Genomic DNA, 19,677 nt, shown 5'->3' on the forward strand with positions numbered 1-19,677 from the left:
CCAGCTGTCTGTCATGGGCTTCACCTGTGCCTAGAGGGCTCAGAAGATTTAAAGAAAAAGCCAGTATCCGAACTTCCATCTTAACTAGCACAGAAGATGAGACTGAGCCCAGGTGCTCCCTGACATCTGCTTATTAGGGCCGGAATGAAGGAGGCCCAGGACTGGGCCACCAAGTTCCTCCCGGCCCTGGGGCCAGTCCTCACAGGACATCCAACCTCTCTGGCAGGTTTCTTGGCAGGCCAAGCCTGACAGGTTGATACTGTCTGAACAGGTGAATGTACAGGTTTGCATGAGGCCCAGCTGAGCCGTCACGAGCCTCATCTTATAGCCCAAGTGGCTGCTGGGTGAGAGGCGCCATGCCAGGCTCCCACCTCCCCACGGACAGGTGGGTTTTATCACCCTTACTTTTCAGACACAGAGGTAGCAGCACAAAGGAGGTGACTGCTCGCTGTCTAGAGCTGTGACTCTCAGCCAGCCTGGGCGTGGGTCTGCTCCACCACACTGGCCCACGGTGACCCCAAAGAGGACATCCAGGGCCATTGGCACATGGCTCTCTGCCTGGAGGAAACCACAGGCTGAGCAATAGGGGGTCTGGGAGAACCTTTCCGACAAGCTACAGAAGTTGTGTAAACTGGTTTCTCCATTCAGATCCCAGCCCCTCTCCCCTGGGCCAGGTGGATCCGGACAAGGTGGAGCTCCCTGGTTTCACCTGAGGGTGCACAGCCACTGTGGCCTGGCCCCTGAATACTTACCTACAGATACCACTCTGGACCCTTCAGACACAAGGCTTGCCTTGACCCAAGTCTAACCTCCTAGGTGTGGTAGCCATGAGAAAATGTTCCCTCTCAGTCAAATGAACCAGACTTTATAAGTAGGGCCCTCACCCCAAAATAAAGAAACAACCATAACTAAAGACACACAGAGCACATCAGCCCACTTCCCAGTGCCAGGAGCCAGGAAAGCAGGCAGTACACAACCAACAGGATGGAGCCAGGTGGCACCCCCTTCCCCTGCTGGCCTGGACCCAACACTCATCCCAGGCATCTTCTGGAAAGAAGCCTTCTGCATTGCTCTTCTTTTTATGAAGAACTTGCCTTTTCCAAAATCTGCAAAGTGCTAAACACGCTTTCTCATTCCTTTTTCCCCAGTCTCTTTGCCAGGTCAGGGAAACCCCAAAGCAGCCCAGTGAGGAGCTTGCTGACCTGGGGTCACTCCAACCCTCCCTGCTGGGCCCTACGCCCAGGCCACTGACCTGTTGGGGCAGATGCAGATGTCATGCATGTAGAACTTGATGGCCTTGGACTGCTCCTTGTTTTTGAAATGGTAATCAGCCAGGAGGTAGTAGAGTTCATTCACCACTGGAGGGGAGGGGTCGGCCCCTTCTGGGAGGCAGGGCACCTAGCAAGTGAAGGACCAAGGATAAGGGGAGATGGAGTCAGGGTCTCAGATGTGACCAGTCATGCTGCAAACCCAGGACCATTCACATTAGCACAGGACAGGCCCTAGGCTTCTCATGGCCCTGACTTCTGGTATAGAGCAAGGAAAGAAGCCAAGGCGTATAAGCAGTGCTAGAGGGAAAAAATGACAGGACACAGCCCCATCACACTCAGTTCCTACCTCAGCCGAGGCACCCTCAATGTAGGCGGAGACTTTGTCCAGGCTCAGTGCTGGCCTTTCTGTGCGGGGCACAATGGTGGCGATTCTCTTCAGAAGGTTGGCCAAGTCAGCAGACACAGTGCTGGTCTTGTAGCTGTCAAATTCAGGAAGGGTCTTGGGCTTAAAATACTCAAACATAAACAGGGCATCCTCCCAAATAAGGTCCACCTTGAGAAAAGACAGAAAGCAGATCATAGTGCAGTCAGGTAAAAGCAGAAAGGGAAAAGTTCTTCCACGAAAACAACACAGACGAGGTTACAATATATTAGAGTTTAGAAAAAGACCCATATACCCTTAAAATTTTGCATACGCACTGTAATCCCCAAAACCAAACATCTGAAGAGCAGAAAAGTAAACGGGCATACGCCCGGACTTTATAAAGACAAATACTGGAAACCAAGGGCTGCACTCTGTGAGTCCATGTGGCTAAGCCAGAGGGTAGGTTCAATCACGAGTGGGGACTGTGGCCAGGCCACTGACCCTCTCCTTGAGCCTCAGCTGCGCCACTGCTTGCTCTGGGCCAGGGTGGTTCTGCATTCTGAGTGGCGCCCTGAGGGACCCCGCCCAAGCAGCTTGCATTCAGGGGATGGAATTGGTAAAATTGGAGAGGTAAGATTGGAGATTAAATGATGAGCCATGAGGTAATATACCCAACAGTGCTCTGAAAACCAAACAAGAACAAATGAAAACCTCTATGGAATTATTTGTGTTATCCAAATTGGAAAAAGAAATCCTTTGAAAATTGCCACACTGCACTTTCAAATGATTAGTCAACATTTGCAAAGGTAGTTTTCGCAAGGAAAACTCTTTTCCTGTGATCAGACTACATCAGACCACCCTCTCATTCTCCTGGGGCAAGAGCTGTGTGTCTGATGTTCTTCATGAGTGCTCAGAGCCCCTGCTTCTCTGAGCCCAACTCCTCTGCGCAGGGGTGGGCCACCCCCTCACCTGCTGAGCCGAGTGCTCCTCCAGGTACCTCGCCTTGCTCTTCTTGCTCGGGAAGCTGTACAGGCAGTAGAAGCACTGCTCCAAGGCCGTCTCCAGCTCCTCCTTGTAGGGGTGTGTGTCTTCTGAGGTGGATGCAGCAAGCTCCTTCTGGAGAACTCGTACCTACGACAGGCAGGAAGAGATGCCTGAGTAGGCCCACAGCTTCCCTGGCACAGCGGGACCCCAGGGAGACCACCACTCTGTCAACTCCGTTAACCTGAGGAGGCCATGTGTGTTGGGCCTGTTTCCTGAAAGGGCCTATTACCCTCACAGGAGCCACTCTGGGCCCAGCTCGGACACTGACCTTCTGAGGAGCTTGCTTGCCAAACTGCCTTCCTTCCAGCATGCCCGTCAGTATCTACCAGCTGCTAGAAGGAGGTATTATATGTCCTCTGGGAACTTCTCTACTTGTTTATTGGCCATTCATTTGCTCCCCAAATATTTACTGAGCACCTCCTTATGCTGGCATAGTGTGACACAGTCACTGTTTTTAAGAAGCTCAGATTCCAATAGAGGGGGAGTTAATTAAACAAGTGGTTATAATTCAAGATGGTAAATCCCATTTGGGCTGAGGGAGTCTGAGAGTGACTCCCTCTCTCTCAGCATAAAATATAATAATACAGCATAAAATATATCCAAAGCACAAAATAGATCCAAAGAAATAATAAATTGACTCTCTCAGATAAAACATTATTAAGGATTACAGAGGATATAAACAACACAGTTAATAAGTAATGTATCTATGGAGATTAGATCCAATGGCTATTGTTATGCCCAACTGTTAGCAGCTACACATTCTTTTCAAGCATCCATGGGATTTTTACCAAAATAGACAAAAAAGCACATCTCAACAAATACTGAAGACGAGATATAATACAGACCACATTCTCTGAACATAAGTCAGTAAAATTAGAAATCAGTATATAAAGGTAGCAAATACCAAATGTCAAAACTTAAGGCATGCAGCTAAAAATGTGCTTGGAGAAAACATAACCTTCAACACATGTACTAGGAGAGTGAACACCGTCACTGAGTGGCCATCTAAACACAGTGTAGTTCCAAGGACTTAGCACAAGGCCGTTCCCATATGCTTCTACACATAGGTTGAAAAAGACTTAGACCTTAATGAAAGGAAGATGTTACTTGAGGGTTGGCTTAAGCACCGTGTAATTTCAAGGGGGTAAGAGTATCCTTTTCCTATAAGCTTCACACATAAATTTATAACACTTACATCTTAAAAAAAGGAAGAAGTTACTCGGATGCCTGAGTGGTTCAGTTGGTTGAGCATCCAAATCTTGATTTTGGCTCAGGTCACGATCAGGGTCGTGAGATCGAGCCCTGTGTTGGGCTCCACACTCAGCAGGGAGTCTGCTTGAGGATTCTCTCCCTCTGCTCCTCCCCCAACTTGTGCATGCTCTCGCTCACTCCCAAATAAATAAAACCTTAAAAGATTATTTATTTATTTGAGAGAGGGAGAGCGAGAGAGAACGCGTGCTTGAGCAAGGGGAGGGGCAACGGGAAAGGGAGAAGCAGACCTCCAGCTGAAGGGAGCCTGACTTGGGGCTCAATCCCAGGACCCTGGGATCATGACCTGAGCCGAAGGCATATGCTTAACCAACTGAGCCACCCAATCGCCCCAATAAATAATCTTAAAAAAAAAAAAAAAGAAGAAATTACTTGAAGGCTGCTTTATGCACAGTGTCCTTTCAAACAATTCAGCAAATGTCTTTTCACACAGACTTTAAACGCGAGTTTGTAAACACATCTTAATGTCAGGAAGAAGTTACTGAATGACCTTACACAAGACGTTGAGCACATGGCTTTTCCCAATGTTCCTGTACTTAATTTAGAAATACTAATACCTTAATGATAGCAAGATGTGGAAAAAAAAAAATACAAGAAAGCGTGAACACTGAAATAAGCTTTCACCACAATTAAGTTACAAAAACACAAAATATAGCCAAAGAAAATAATAAATATTAATGTGGCAATTAATGAATTAGAAAGCAAAGGAAAAAAACAATCAATAAACCAATAGCTGGTACTTTGAAGAAACTAATTTATTTATTTATTTATTTTTAGATTTATTTATTTATTTGACAGGTAGAGAGAGCCAGAGAGCACAAGTGGGGGTATGGCAGAGGGAGAAGGAGAAGCAGGCTCCCCACTGAGCAGGGAGCTCGATGTGGGGCTCAATCCCAGGACCTGAGCCAAAGGCAGACGCTTAACCAGCTGAGCCACCCAGGCACCCCTGAAAAAACTAATTTAGGTAAGCTTCAGAAGATTGGCTTATAAAAAAGGAGCAGAGGAAGCACAAATAAATGATTTTAGCACTGAAACAGGCAAAACCAAAGGTACCACAGAGACTTTTTAAATCATAAGCACACTTCATGAACAACTTTATGCTTATGTGGACACTATTTCAAAAACATAATTGGTTTAAGAAAAGAAAATCTAAATGGGCCTAGAATCACCAAAGAAAGGGTTAATAGTTTAAAATTTATCCCCCCAAAAAAGAAAGAGAAAGCTCTAGGCTGGGGTGACAAACTATGGCCCAGGGGGCAAATCCTCCCACTGCCTATTTCTGTATAGCTCAGAAGCTAAGACTGGCATTTACATTTTTAAATGATTGAAAAAAAATCAAAAGAAGAATGCTATTTTGTAACATATGAAATTCAAATTTCAGCATCCACAAGTTTTTACATATTATCTTTACATACTGACAATGGCTGCTTCTGTGCTGCAATGCAAAGCTGAGTATCTGCAACAGACCCTATGGCTGACAAAAGCTTACAAGATTTACTATCTGTCCCTTTACAGTGAAAGTTTTCCCGACCCCTAGGCCAAATGCATTAAGACAAGGGGGAAGAAAAAGAAACTTAAGGATTGAAAAGAAGGGAAAAAATAGTCATTCATGGATGATGTAACTGTCCACACAGAAAATCTGAGTAATCTACAATCCACCAGAATTAGTAAAGACAATAAGCAAAGGGGTTATGTACAGTAGAAACATTTTTTAAAAAGTAGTGTTCCTATCTGTCCACAAACACAAAATAGAAAATTTAATTTTTAAATATCTATTTACAATAGGAATAAAAAAAAATAATGCCCAGGTATAAATCTAACAGGATACACATAAGAGCCAAGGAGACTATTATAAAACTGTATTAAAAGACATGAAAGTATAAGACCTCGATAAATGGAGAGAGAAAATACATTCATGACTGAAAAGAATCACATAAAAATGGCAACTCTCCTCCAAATTAATCTGTGGTTAATGCCATTCAAATTAAATTCCAATGGTGGAGAGGATTAGGGAATGGGGGGGGTCCACAAAATTTTACCAACTGATCTTGCAATGTCTTAGAACAGGAAAGGGCAAAGAACAGTCAAGAGAATGTGACAAATAGTTAGGTAAGTAGATTAATCCTAGCAGGTTTCAGTATCTCTCAAAGACAGTGTGTTACTGGCACAGGAATACCTAAACCAATAGAACAAAGTCCAACAACAAACCCTCACCCATTTGGACAGAAGATGGAGGGGGCCTTACAAACTTGTGTGGAAAGAACAGACTCTTTGATGAATGGTACAAACCAACTGGCCATCCATATGGAATGTAAAATGGATCCCTACCTTATGTCATAAACAAACAAACAAAAATTGAGAAGGAATAAAAACCAGATGTGAAAGATGAGCGTGAACTTTAAGATTAACATAGAGGAAAATATATTAATAATCTTGTGGGAGGAAAAGATTTCTTAACATACAAAAAAAAAAAAAAAAAAAACCACACACGGAAATCAAAACCCCACAAACCATAAAGGACTAATAAATCTGACATTTAAATTCTGTAAAACAAACACGATACACAAAGTTAAAAGACATGTCACATAAAATTGCATAGAAATTAGAACTAAATACACACACACAGGCATGTAAAATTGGTGAAACATATGTATCAGACGAAAGACTGGACTTCAGAGTACATAAAAAACTCCACAAATCAATAGGAAAAAGAAAAAAGCCCAACAGAAAAATGAGCAAATCATATGAGCAAGCAAATCACTAGAGGACACCTAGAGGGCCCTGCCCTGAGCAGAGAAGGCAGTCAGTAAGCAGGGGCCGAGTCCACAAAGGTGAAGTTGGTGCAGGAATGTAAAAGCTGGGCCTTGCCTAGAAAAGTCTGGAGCTGTGAAATGAAACATGGAGGTACTCCTATCACTTCCACTCCCTCAAATGCACTTGACAGATCCCGGCACCTAGAATTCACGCTCCACCAAAGAAGACACAGCCTAAGGAAAACCTGGAGTAGGATCGTCCCATCATCACCCCTGCTGCCTGCCTGGAAGGCCGCTCCTCAGCACCGTCCTGCTGGGTACCAGCTTGCAAAGGTGCTACCTCATTCTTGACTTCCCCCCAAGCAGTATAAGGGCATAAGGGTGACTGACTGCGTTGCAGTGGTGACCCTGTGGAAGTAGATGTGTCTCTCTCCATACTAATTGGGAAAGGGAAGGCAGAAGGAAGTCGCCAATTCCTAGGCAGCAATATAGTCTAAGCTTAGCATGATTCTTCCAAAAATGGTCCTAAAGCACAGAGCTGACCCAGGGTGAGCACCCAGGAGGCCCTCGGAACTCACAGGGTAGAGCAGACACTCAGGCATCTACAGCCAGGGCTCCTGCCAAGTCTCTGCCTCCTCAGCACAAGTGCTCTGCAAACTGTTGAGCCTTACACATACATGAGCTCTATAAATATTCTCAATCTCGTTCATTCATTCAACCCATTATGTACTAAGCACCTACTATGGGCTAGGTGTGCTGTGCTAAGGTACTGGGATCTGACAGTGAACAAAACTAACAAAAATCCCTGCTTCATGGAAGTTACGTTTCAATGGAGAAGAGATACACAATAAGCATACTAGATAAGTAAGTTACATGGCATGCTAGAAGGTGGTAAGAGCCATGGGGAAAGCACAGGGGAGAGGAGGAAGACCGGGACTGGGGAGGCAGGCTGCAGTTGTAGAGAGGATATGCTTGCTCACTGAAAAGATATAGAGCAGAGGTCAGCAAACCTCCTGAAGGGCCACATAGTAAATATTTTAGGTTTCAGGGGCGCCTGGGTGGCACAGCGGTTGAGCGTCTGCCTTCGGCTCAGGGCGTGATCCCGGCGTTATGGGATTGAGCCCCACATCAGGCTCCTCCGCTATGAGCCTGCTTCTTCCTCTCCCACTGCCCCTGCTTGTGATCCCTCTCTCGCTGGCTGTCTCTATCTCTGTCAAATAAATAAATAAAACCTTAAAAAAAAAAAAATTTAGGTTTCATGTACCATATGTACTCTATCAGAGCTCCTCATCCCTGCCACTGTATTGCCAAAGCAGCCACATTTAATAGGTAAATGAATGGTTATGGCCATGTTCCACTAAAACATTCATTAATAGACCTTGCAGGCTGGGTTGGGTGCACAGCTCAAGCTCTGTAATCTGTGTGCTGCCTGGCCTCACACTCAGCAGCGAGTTTTGGGGACAGGAATCATGCTGCTTATCCCCAGTACGCCCAGTCCATCACGGCTGCCAAGTGAGCAGAGGCTATTTGTACTCACTAAATATTTACTTACTAAATAAGTAATAATTGATGCAGCAACTACTACCTTGTATGAGTGGTGCCCGGCAAACAGCACTCAATGGAAGGCAGTGGTGAATGCAGTTGTTACTTCTAAAATTACTATGAAGGGCCCGGCCCTATGCCTGACACACATATAACAGACACAGTAACGAGCAGTGGTTCTAAACCCACCTGTAGGTCAAGGCCAGATCCAGAACCCCTGAACGCAGACGCACAAGGGAACCAAGTTCAGACTTTCTGGCAACTCTGAGTAGTCACATACAAAATCAAAGAAGCACAGCAGGCCCCAGTGTAGGGGAGGCCAAGCAAGCAAGCCTCAGGGTGCCAACCCATCCCAACCTGCACCCCCCATCCCCCGTCCCCCACCCCCTCCCCCAGCCCTATCCAAGAGGGCAGTGCTTACGTAGAATCGCAGCAGAGCCCCATCGGAATTGCAGCACCAGGACCTCCTGCCCAAATATTCGTGGGCTGTGTTGAGCAGCATGAGGGAGGATGGGAGCATAGGTGTCTCGGCCATCACTAGGGAAAGACCAGACCAACACAGAGTTAGCATGGGGACATGTGTGGGAGCTGCAAGGCTGGGTCTCTCCCTTGCGGGCTTTTCTGTCTTTACCAAGGTGGCCACAGATTTTTCTTTCTTTCCTTTTTTATCTTTTTAAGTAAGTAATGACTTGACTGGCTCTACTAAAGCAATACACACTTCTCAAAATCATACAAGAAGACATAAGGAATCTCTTATCCACCTCCAGATAACCACACTGACATTTGGTGGACATCACTGGAAGCACCTTTCTGGGCACACATGGAACATTCTAAAAGAAATAATTTTAACAATGAAACCCACACTACATATACCATTTCTTAAAGATTCTTATACATAGGCCTATTGGAGTATTACAAAAGAAAAACAGAATAACTAAACTTCAGTTAAGTGTTTGTTCACCACTAGAACTGTTACTAGCTCCTTAAAGATCCTTCGGTGTTTTTGAAATTCGAGGCTATAACCCACTAGTGGGCTCGTAAGTAGCATTTTTAAAGAGGACTAGGAAAATACCAGTGGGGCTCACACCTGGTAGAATATGGATTCTTTCATGAAATGTGTTTCATACTTTTTGACCATTGGCCAGCCCCAGTCAAAAAGGTATGAAACGGAGGTGCCTGGGTGGCTCGGAAGGTAAGCGTCCGCCTTCAGCTCAGGACATGATCCCGGGGTCCTGGGATCGAGCCGTGTCGGGCTCCCTGCTCAGCAGGGAGTCTGCTTCTCCCTCTGCTCCTCCCCCCACTAATGTACGCACTCTCTCTCGCGCTTGCTCTAATAAAAAAAATTAAATAAAAAAAAAGAGGTATGAAAGGCATGGATTAAAAAAAAAAAACCCTCAGAAAATCATGAAGAAATTAAGCCATGTCGGTCCTTTAGTTTCCATTTCCAACAGCATCAAGTGATTCTACCATACAAGACGGATGATAGCTTGTAACACTTCCTTTCTCCCTTTCTCCCAATTTTGTTGTACGTATTATTTGTAGCACTTCCAAGTTTGTAACACTGACACTCTGTTCTGTGACCATAATTAGCACAGTGGCTTTCTCTCAATTCCATTTCTAAATGGATTTGGTGCTCATCACAAATTCTTGCCTGTGGCTTTTCCACTCCTGACGAATTTCATTCTGACTCATGTTGCTTTACTGACTTCATCCTCCAGCGGTGTTTTTAGAAGCACCCACAGAAGCTGGAATCCCCGTTTATAAATGTCTGTTACCACTATTAATTCCAAACAACTTGGCTAGAGGTCTAGTTTGCACCATCCTTCCTCGAGAACAGTGTAGACTTTTAAATATCACCTCAACCGCCCTGAATGCGGCTAGGGAGAAATCTGAAATGAGTCTCACGTTTTATCCCATGAAGATAAATTGCTTTTTCAGTTTAGAAATCTAAAAAATCTTTATTCTTAAAGTAGATCCTTAACCAAGATACATCTTGCTGTGTATCAATTTTTCACAGGATATACTGAACACTTTGAATCTGCACATTCAGTTTTTATTACAGAGAAATTCATGTTATTCCTGCATTTGACAGCACATTGACTGCTTGTCCTGTTTCACTGCTAGAGTCTTTCCATCAGAAGCACAATTTATCCTTGCACGTGACCACCTGTTTCCCACATCCATCCTCCTCGTCAACGCTTTTAGCTCTGAACTGTATCCCTGCTTTCAGTTCTAGCCACACTCATTCTGCTCCTCACGGTCTGGTTTATTAGTTTATAACAGTGAGGCTTGGTTTGCAATGTTTTCCCTTAGTTTTGCAATTTTCCTTTTCATTTCATTCTGCTTATTAGTTCAAAATTTTTAATAAGTTATTTCTTGTGTAAATCGTTACAGGGCCCCTGACTCTGTTCCTTGGTTTAAGTTTTCTTCCTGACTGAGTTCATCTATTTCTTTCTCATCCCCCACGCAGGGTTGGGGGCAGGACAATATGTCAGCACACTTGCCATGTCACTTCTCTCTACCCTGCTCATAGTCGGCTAGGGCACTTCCTCCATACTATGTAAGTAACATACCACCAATGAATTTTCTGGGGCACTCTCCCAAATATAAAATCAATGTGTCCCTTCCTTAAAGCCATAATTTTAAAATAGGTGCTGCTCTCAGTCCACTTTTTTGTAACCTGTGTCTGTGGAGGCAGAAGGGAGATCATTGGGCTAGTACCACACACAGTCCTCACTGGGGAACCTGGGTTTCGTCTTCTCTCTGAGATGCCCTTTAAGGTAGGACTGGCTACCCACTGAGAGGAATGCAGTCAGCAGACAGCCCCCAGCTGGCAGCTCCTCCAGGGTCTTCTGTAGCTGCAGGGATGCACCTCACCCAAGGTCATGCACTTCCTGTGGGAGTCCATGAACAGTGACTGAGCAAGATGGGAGTATAAAGACTGGCCACTTGAGTCCAACATGGTATGACAGCTCTGATGGGCCTCTCTGGCTCCAGAGCTCCCTGCCAGGTTGGCCAAGGCCTGGGTCAGACCTGAAGCACAGATCAACTTTCCTCTGTTCCATCCTGCTTCCTCTCCCATTAGCAAGTAGTGATCCCCAATGACCTGGCTCAGAGAACTCAATATGACAACCCTACACCCAGCCTACACCCTACACCCTACCCTATGCCGCACCCCTCACCACCCAACCAGTAATGTGCTTCATCCTTGGACCCCTTCCCTCAGCGCGGGCTGGTCACTGGAAGGTGGCAGGGCCCAGGAGCCCTTGCTGTGTCTCTGCCAAGCCCAGGGTCACATGGAGGGGCTTCCCCACTAGCTCTCTCACTACAAATGAGAGGACAATAATAATATTTCCCAGGATTTTACCAACTTCCCATCTTCCCTCAGCTCTCCTACCAATGGCAGAGGAGGGGACAGGAACCACACCTGTTGCCAGTCCACCAGAATCCTGGATTCTTTCCTTGGCCTACCCTCTTAAGGTGATGGCATTCCACTGTCCCCCTTTCTTTGTTTGCTTACCGGCAGGTTTTTTAAATTATATTTTGTTTGCATAATCAATGAGAGGAGAAAGGATACTCCTAATTCAGGAATCTTTTTGTATTATATTTATAAGAAAAACAATAAACATAGTTGTAAACCTCATTTTTTTTTCACCATTAAAACCCTTTTGGAAAATACAGAGGTACTACTTGTCAAAAGTCCAGAAGATGCTAGAAATTTATCCAAAAAATCAATTAGGCAGAGGCAAAAAGGTACACATGAGGCTCACGGAAGCGTGACCTATAAGAGAGAAATGCTGCAGGTATCCTGAAGGGTCAGCAGGGGGGTTGGTTCAGTAAAGCAGGACACCTCTCATCAGCATTACAAAAACTACCAAGCAAAAATGAAACAGCTTCATAAAATAGGGCCTGAAAGCCTTTCTTAGTCTGGCCCTTCCCCGACTGAGAAATGTCCAACCCACATGGCCCAGCTCTCTTGCATTCCTGCTCATGCTGCTCCATCTCCCCAGTGTCCTCCTCTGCCCCTGCTCTTCTCTCAAACCTCAGCCCAATACCACCCCGCCCCCCAACCCCGCCCAGGCAGCATGAAGCCCCCTTCTCTCAGTGGGCCAGGCTGGCTTGGCACTGTGGGTGTTCTGGTCTGTCTCCTCCCACCATGAATCTGTCAGAGTGAAGTGCCTTATTCCCAGAGGTCTGACATGTGGTGAGTAGCTGATAAGTATCGAGGGAGTTAGAGAAGCTAGAGAGAATGAATGGAAGGAATGGAAGAAAACAAATCGCATGTTAACTCTGGCCTTCTCTAGGTCCTTGGAATAGGGATGACTTTCTTTACTTTCCACTTCTCTGATTTTTCAAATCACTGAAGAAAAATTCCCAATGAATTTAATCTGAAGCTTAGTTGAATACATAAATATGTGTATTAAAATCTCAGCTACGTAAAAACTTTATGTCATTGGCCAACTCTAGACAGAAAATCTAAGAACATTCTACCACTTGGTAGAATGATACGGAATCTGTTTAAATGTCATTTAGCTGTTATTGTTAATTCTTCATTTCACCATATTTCCTACACTGCACCGACCTGGCTCAAGTATCACCTCCATGAAGAGTCCTAGGCTCGCCTCTTCAGCTTCCTGTACATAACTATTCATCATCTAGCACTCCCGTGTGCCAGGCACTGATGTGACAAACGATAGCTTTATTATTTCATTTTGTCCTCAGAACAACCCTCTGAGATAGGCACCATTATTCCCAGCACGTACCTGGGGAATAGAGGCTGAGAGGTCACACAGCCAAGATGTGACAGTTGGGATTTGGAACCTGTGCTCACTGCATTCCTCCCTCCAGCCACCCACACTCCCGCCCTGACGGGCTCACACCAGTACGGGCCACAGAGCGTGGCAGTTAAGCTCAAGGGCTAGCACATGGCTGCCCCACCTCACAGGGCTGCCTCGGAGATTAAAGGTGTTCACAAGTGTAAGACTGCCTGGAGCAGTGTCAGCGCTCCTTGTAAGCACTCGCCACGCTGTCATTCTGTGTTGCCACCGGCACCAGACATGAAATACCACACACCACTGCCTCTTGACCTCACTGCACAATCAGCGCCCTGAAGGAGCTTCTGCTGCTTCTAAGTGCCACACAGAATCCTGCTGATTTAGCCCTAAGTCCACTCAGAACCTGGATAAGGCTGTCAGGGCCTACTCCCACCCAGATCCATTTCCTGCCACCTTCGTCTGTTGGGTTCTGGAGCTGCTGCTGGTGGCAGAGGGAGTGGAAGGTGTCCTCTTCCTGCCAGATGATCCGGTGCAGGATGATCCAGGGCAGCACTGAAGAGACATGGGGCTCCTTCGGCTCCTCTTGCACGGCCATGCTGCAGTCGATGACCTGGGAGACGAAGAAGAACAGGGGGTGTCACAGGCGGGCCAGCTGTCCCTCCCACCCTGTGGGATGACTCCTCAGGGCAGAGGTGAGGACACTGACCCAGAAGCATTCTAGCACATCATCAGAGTCCCAGGGTGCCCAACAACAGAGGTAAGCCCAGGCATCAGAGGAGCCAGCTCTGACAGTCCCCCCTCATGTCACGTGCAGCTCCTGACACCCTCAGCACCTACTGTGTGCTGGGCCCGTGCCAGATGTGAGGGTTACAGAGATGAGTGGGGCAGGGGAGAGTTGATAGCACAGGGGGAAGAGAGCCACAGACAAGCCACTCAAGAGTTAAGAATCAGGGGCGCCTGGGTGGCTCAGCTGGTTAGGCAGCCAACTCTTGATTTTGGCTCAGGTCATGGTCTCAGGGTTGTGAGACTGAGCCCTGGACTGGGCTCCACGCTCAGCATGGAGTCTGCTTGTCTGTCCCTCTCCCTCTGCTCCTCCCTCTGCTTGCCATGCACGCTTGCTCGCTCTCACTCTCTCAAATAAACAAACAAACAAAATCTTAAAAAAAAAATTAAGAATCAAAATCAGTATGGCCGCTGCAATTAAAGCAAATGAGGGCCACAGTGGGGTCGCAGAGGAGGGGGTGGGGACAGGGGAGAACTCTGAGGTTTCCTGGAGTGGAGGTGACACTCCAGGTGAGTGGCTGTGGTGGAACCAATACTGAAGAGGGCAGGAGTTGTGGCAGAGGACAGGCATGCAGGCAGAGGCCCAGAGGCAGCCAAGGAAGGGAAAGAGGAGTAAAGGAGGCTGGGTGAAATCGTGCACCTTGGGTGATGCGCAACCCGGAGGACTATGAAGGGCTGAAGAGAGGGAGGAGTACACTGGTATTTCCATGTCGGGGTGCTGGCTGCACTGGGAGGGCAGAGGGGGCAAGGACTGCAGGGAGCAAACTGCACAGTTCAAAGAGGAGACAGTGGTGGCCTGGGCTAAGGCAGAGCACTGCAGACGGAGAGGAGAAACAAAGAATGTGGACATTAAGGACATGGATTTGGCAGGACCTGTTGACGGCCTGAGTAGTTGTTGTCAGGAAAAAAAGCTTAAGGAAGGTTCCCTCGTATGAAGCTCACCTGGACAACATGGAGTGCTGTGACCACCCTTAGCTCTGAGAGCCAGGCTGATGTGGTGTGGTGGAAAGCCCCGGTGGGGACACAGAGGACCTGGGGTTCCAGCCCCAGCCCCACCTCCGGCTCACTGCACTCATGTCAGGGCCTCCTGCTCTGAGTCTGATTCCACCCCTTGGGGAGGGGTGGTCTGGAAGAACCCTGTGGTGCCAAGTGCTCAGCACTCTCCACCCCCCAGACCCGACCAGCCCCAGGGAGCTGTGCAGCCAGTGCACAGCCACCTGCCACCTGCCACCTGAGGTGCCCGCTTCCTGCAGCCAGAGAAGCCAACACATCCCCTTGGGATGCCTAGGTTGTAGCAAAGCCGGTGAACTATGAAGCAAGGGGATGTCCGCAAGAAGGAGCGGCAGGTTACCTGGATGAGATTGTTGGTGAGCCGGGTGAGGCCAGTGGAGGAAGACGATTCCTTCAGGATGCTGCCACTGTTGTCAGCCGAGAGTGCCTGCTCAATGCCCAGCAGCAGCTGGGTCACCGTGGCCACCCACTCCTCCTTGGCTGCAGACTCACTCGCATTCACCATCTGCTGGACAGCCTCGTGCAAAGCCACGTCAGAGCACTCGAAACACTGTCGGTGGTCCTTTAGCCGGAGCAAGGAGTCCTGAGCACAGGGAGGGGCGAGGAGGTGGAGGAGGGCATACCACTAGAGGACCATGATGGCACTCTCCATGCCTGGTCCTCAGGACTGAGGGGCAGTCCAAAAAGAGGGGAAGCGGAGGCTTTCCACAGGCCTTGAGGCATCTGTGAGGGCAGGCACAGCATGGCGTGTGCTAGCCAGAGGGCTTTCAGAAAGGGGCTTGACCTCTGTACCCCAGTTTCCTCATTTATGAAGCTGGGACACAGATGAGGCCACAGAGCCGGCGAGCAGCCAAGGTGAGACTGAGTGACCCCAGCACCTCTGTCAGCTCTCACCCCGAGCCACCGGGCCCCAGGCCACCCGGTCATGCACTCATCTGGCACCGTGGCTCTGGAGGGGTCTCAGCAGGGAGGGCAGGCTGCCAGGGAGGGACTCTCTCTGTGAAGGAGGGCAACCAGCCAGGCAGCGCTGAGGTCACGGTTCGAAGAGTCCCCGCTGTCCCTAGGTACGCAGGTGGAGCAAGGTACTGGGAGCAGGAACTGGGCTGCTGTACTAGCCCGCTCGGCACGTGCAGGAGCTCTCAGCACACCACGCGATTTTAAAACATCCTCTTTGGGAGCCATCGCTTTTTGTGCAGCTCCCTCTCCTTTTGCTCTAGAACATAACCCACTTAAGCATCTCAGTCTCAGCTGCTTTCATCCCCATGCTGCCGTGTGGGGAAACTCAGGCTGGCTGTGAATGTGCAGATGGGGCAGGCGGCCTGTTAGAGCAGCAGGAAGCACCTGCTGCCCGGTGCCCTGTCAGGCTCTGCCCCTGCTGCAGCTGAGGCCGGGCCACAGCCCCACACAATGGACGCCGCTGCCACCCTCCGAAGTGACAGACAGGGGTGCCCCAAACTGCCTTTGGGATGCGCTGCCATGTCTGAACACAGATCAAAACTACCCCCAACTTAAAAGCCCTAATTGCCAGGAAAACGGGGCCTGTGCTTCTTTAGAGAAAGCCAACACTCTTTAGCAGGAGGCCAGAGGCATGAAGCAGCCTATGGGGCACAGACATGGAACCCAAAGGCCCCAGCTGACCCCTCCGGATCAAACACCAATCACGCAAGGGGCAGGGGCTTATTCTGTAGCAGGATAAAGATTATAGACATGAAAGTGCAGCCAGCGCTGCCATGAAAGTCAGGGACAAGACAAGGACCCACCAGCAGTGCTCTAATGTGACATAATCCCCAGGGCTCAGGGCTAGAAAGAGCTCAAAAGCACAAGAATAACTGCCAACAAATGAGGAGACCAAATCACCGCCGACTGGGGGCAACATGATCATCTACCCCAAACAAGCAGAAACTATCAGAAATAATGGGAATGCAGCAAAGTGGATAGATTTAAAATAAACATGCAAAAATCAACAGGGTTCCTATAAACCAGAAATGTACAGTTAGAAAATATAATGACCAACAAAAAGATCCTGCTCAAAGTCGCAACCAAAAATACCAAGAACTTAGAATCAATTGAACCAGAAAAAAACTACAGAATTATATCGAAGAACATTAAAAGCAGCTTGCCTAAACAAGGAAAGAGAGCCATCATACCGCTAGAAGGGAAGATTCCAAATCAGACCCCTCCACAGACACATTCCAGGAAAGCTAGATGAAGCACAATAAATGCAAAAGTCACACACCACTAGAAGAAAGCAAAGGCAAATATACTTTTTATCTATTCGTTGACATGCTTCTTGTCTGCCTCCCTTCTAAAACAGAGGTTTGGCCAAAGGGGGCCTCTCTCCCCTGTCCAGTGCCAACCACACTACAGGAACTCAATCCATGTATGTGGAATGAGTGGACGAATATTCTTCCGTTCTTGGAAAGGCTATCTAAGCATAATGAACAAAATCGCAAACTTTTAAAAATATCATAAGATTTAACAACATAAAATTCAAAACTCTTACACGTCAAAAAAAAAAAAAAGCCACAATTTAAAAGCAACCTGAAAGGGGGGGTAATCAGAAGGGGGTATGAAGCATGAGAAACTATGGACTATGAGAAACAAGTTGAGGCCTCAGAGGGGAGTGGGGTGGGGGAATGGGATAGACTGGTGATGGGTAGTAAGGAGGGCACATATTGCATGGTGCACTGGGTGTTATATGCAACTAATGAATCATCGAAGTTTACATCAGAAACCAGGGATGCACTGTATGGTGGCTAACATAATATAATAAAAAAACATTAAAATAAAAATATAAATAAAAGCAACCTGAGAAAAAATATTTGCAACATTTGATAAAAGAAAGAATATCTTTAAAATGTAAAACGTACTCTAAATCAACAAGAAAACAGACCCCCCTCAATGGGAAATTGAGGAAAAACCAACAGTCACTTGTCCTCAAAATAAAAACCAGGTGCTTCCACAGCAGTTGGCCCAGCCCTCTCAGGTATTAATGCCCGTCCAACCCATCAGTGGAGTGCCCTGCCACGCCCAGGGGCCCTGGACGACAGAAGCAGACTGACATCTCAACACTGGGGCCATCTTAACAGGTGCAGTGGGGTCTAGCCTCTCCCTCCTTCTCCCCAACTAATGGCCTCCCTAGTACACCCAGCCATCCCTTCCATAGGCAGCCACGCTGGACACTCCTCCGTTCCCCCCCACCCACCCCCATGGTAACTTCCATGGTAACTGAGGTCAGACACATCTCATCCCTTGATCTCGGCATGGGCCAGCCTGACCCTCCCCTGCCAGGAACTGGAACCTCCCTTCCTCCCCCTCCCTCCCTCCCACCCTCCCTTCCCTTCCCAGAACCAACTCTATCCTCCCCTTTCACCAGGATGGAGATGCCTTCATCTGCTTCTACAGCTGCACCTCTTAACTATTTCCCAGTTCAAGAAAGTTAATTGAGGGGCGCCTGGGTGGCTCAGTCGTTAAGCATCTGCCTTCGGCTCAGGGCGTGATCCCAGAGTCCTGGGATTGAGTCCCACATCAGGCTCCCTGCTGGGAGCCTGCTTCTTCCTCTCCCACTCCCCCTGCCTGTGTTCCCTCTCTCACTGGCTGTCTCTCTCTCTCTGTCAAATAAATAAATAAAATCTTAAAAAAAAAAAAAAAAAAAAGCTAGATATAAGAAAAAAAAAAAAAAGAAAGTTAATTGAAATGTCTCACATAATGGGAGCAAAAAGCCTGGGAGAAGATTGGGCTCTCTTTCCAAATTGAAGGGGAAGGACCCAATAAGATAATAAATAGAACGTGATTAGTGTGTGGACCATAAGAGACAGGACACCAGACCACCCAATGCCCCTAAGCACATCATGTTTATAACCATCCGTGTTTATCATCCAACCCCACGCTTCCCAAGGATGACAGCACGGGCGAGAGCCAGCACCCACCCATACGGCACTTGCTACATGCCAGGCATGGTGCCAACACACACTAACTTGTAGAAGCCCTGCAGTGGGCATCTGAGGGATGGACAACGATCATCTCCATTCTAGAGATGAGGAAGCAAGGCACAGAGAGACTGAGTAACTGCCTGGCACCCAGCAGATCCTGATGCCCAGTGCTCAGTAAGTGTTCACCTCCTGAAGAAGGCAGGCACGGAGGCAGCTCAGTGGTGTTCTTTTTTTCTCAACCACGTGATTGTACATGGGTATTTATTTGATCTTGATTATACTGTATAGTTTGTCTATTTTAACATCTACTCAAGACTTAATTTCAAAGGTAATATAAAAAGACAGGCAGATGAACAAACAGGTGGATCAATGGGTGCCATCCTGACTACTCATCCTTCCTCGTCTGCCAGGCAGACAATCCGATTCAAGTATTGGCTCACCTTGAGCCACACAGAACCCTGGAACCTGCACTCCTAGGTTCCAGCTCTCCCCCAGTCTTGACCGCGTCTTCTAACTAGCATCTTCCTGGGTGCCAGTCAGCAGTTTTTACTCCCATTTTTCTCTTCTAGGTGCGTGTTCTTGAGGGCCACGTCAAAGCCTCCAGAGAAGAAACTCACAACCAAGCAAAGAAGGTACGAGATCAGGGCAAGGGGGACCGTGGCAGCACACACCTGCAGCAGCAGCAGCTGGGCCGGCCTCTCCGGAATAGAAGTCATGAACTCCAGGTGTTTAGCCCGGTCAAATCCACTGGTACACAAGGTGGGGCGAAGCAGATGCACGACGGCCTTATAGTCCCCAGCCTCGTAGAGCCGCTGAATCTCCTCCAGGGACTGGCACCGCTCCAGCGACTTCAGGTTCTTATCAATCTGGAAAAGGCCCAGACATGCTGCTCAATGACAAACCCTCACATCCTCTCTGAATCCGGCCAGTGTC

General features: G+C 47.7%; 1 protein-coding gene across 3 annotated transcripts in view; it reads right to left on the bottom strand.

Moving 5' to 3' along the window:
• The window catches only part of CABIN1 (calcineurin binding protein 1), a 151,211-nt gene that overhangs the window by 94,229 nt on the left and 37,305 nt on the right, over positions 1 to 19,677 (bottom strand). For all 3 annotated transcript variants that reach the window (XM_040619499.1, XM_040619498.1, XM_040619500.1), the window contains exons 16-22: positions 19,416 to 19,610; positions 15,153 to 15,395; positions 13,472 to 13,628; positions 8,665 to 8,780; positions 2,605 to 2,766; positions 1,618 to 1,824; positions 1,253 to 1,398 (exon numbers count right to left, since the gene is read on the bottom strand). In XM_040619499.1, the coding sequence (XP_040475433.1) occupies positions 1,253 to 1,398; positions 1,618 to 1,824; positions 2,605 to 2,766; positions 8,665 to 8,780; positions 13,472 to 13,628; positions 15,153 to 15,395; positions 19,416 to 19,610 (1,226 nt within the window). The remainder of the gene's footprint in view (positions 1 to 1,252; positions 1,399 to 1,617; positions 1,825 to 2,604; positions 2,767 to 8,664; positions 8,781 to 13,471; positions 13,629 to 15,152; positions 15,396 to 19,415; positions 19,611 to 19,677) is intronic.

The sequence above is a fragment of the Ursus maritimus genome, unplaced genomic scaffold (genome assembly GCF_017311325.1).
Source record: "Ursus maritimus isolate PB19 unplaced genomic scaffold, ASM1731132v1 scaffold_33, whole genome shotgun sequence".
Taxonomy (NCBI): Eukaryota; Metazoa; Chordata; class Mammalia; order Carnivora; family Ursidae; genus Ursus; species Ursus maritimus.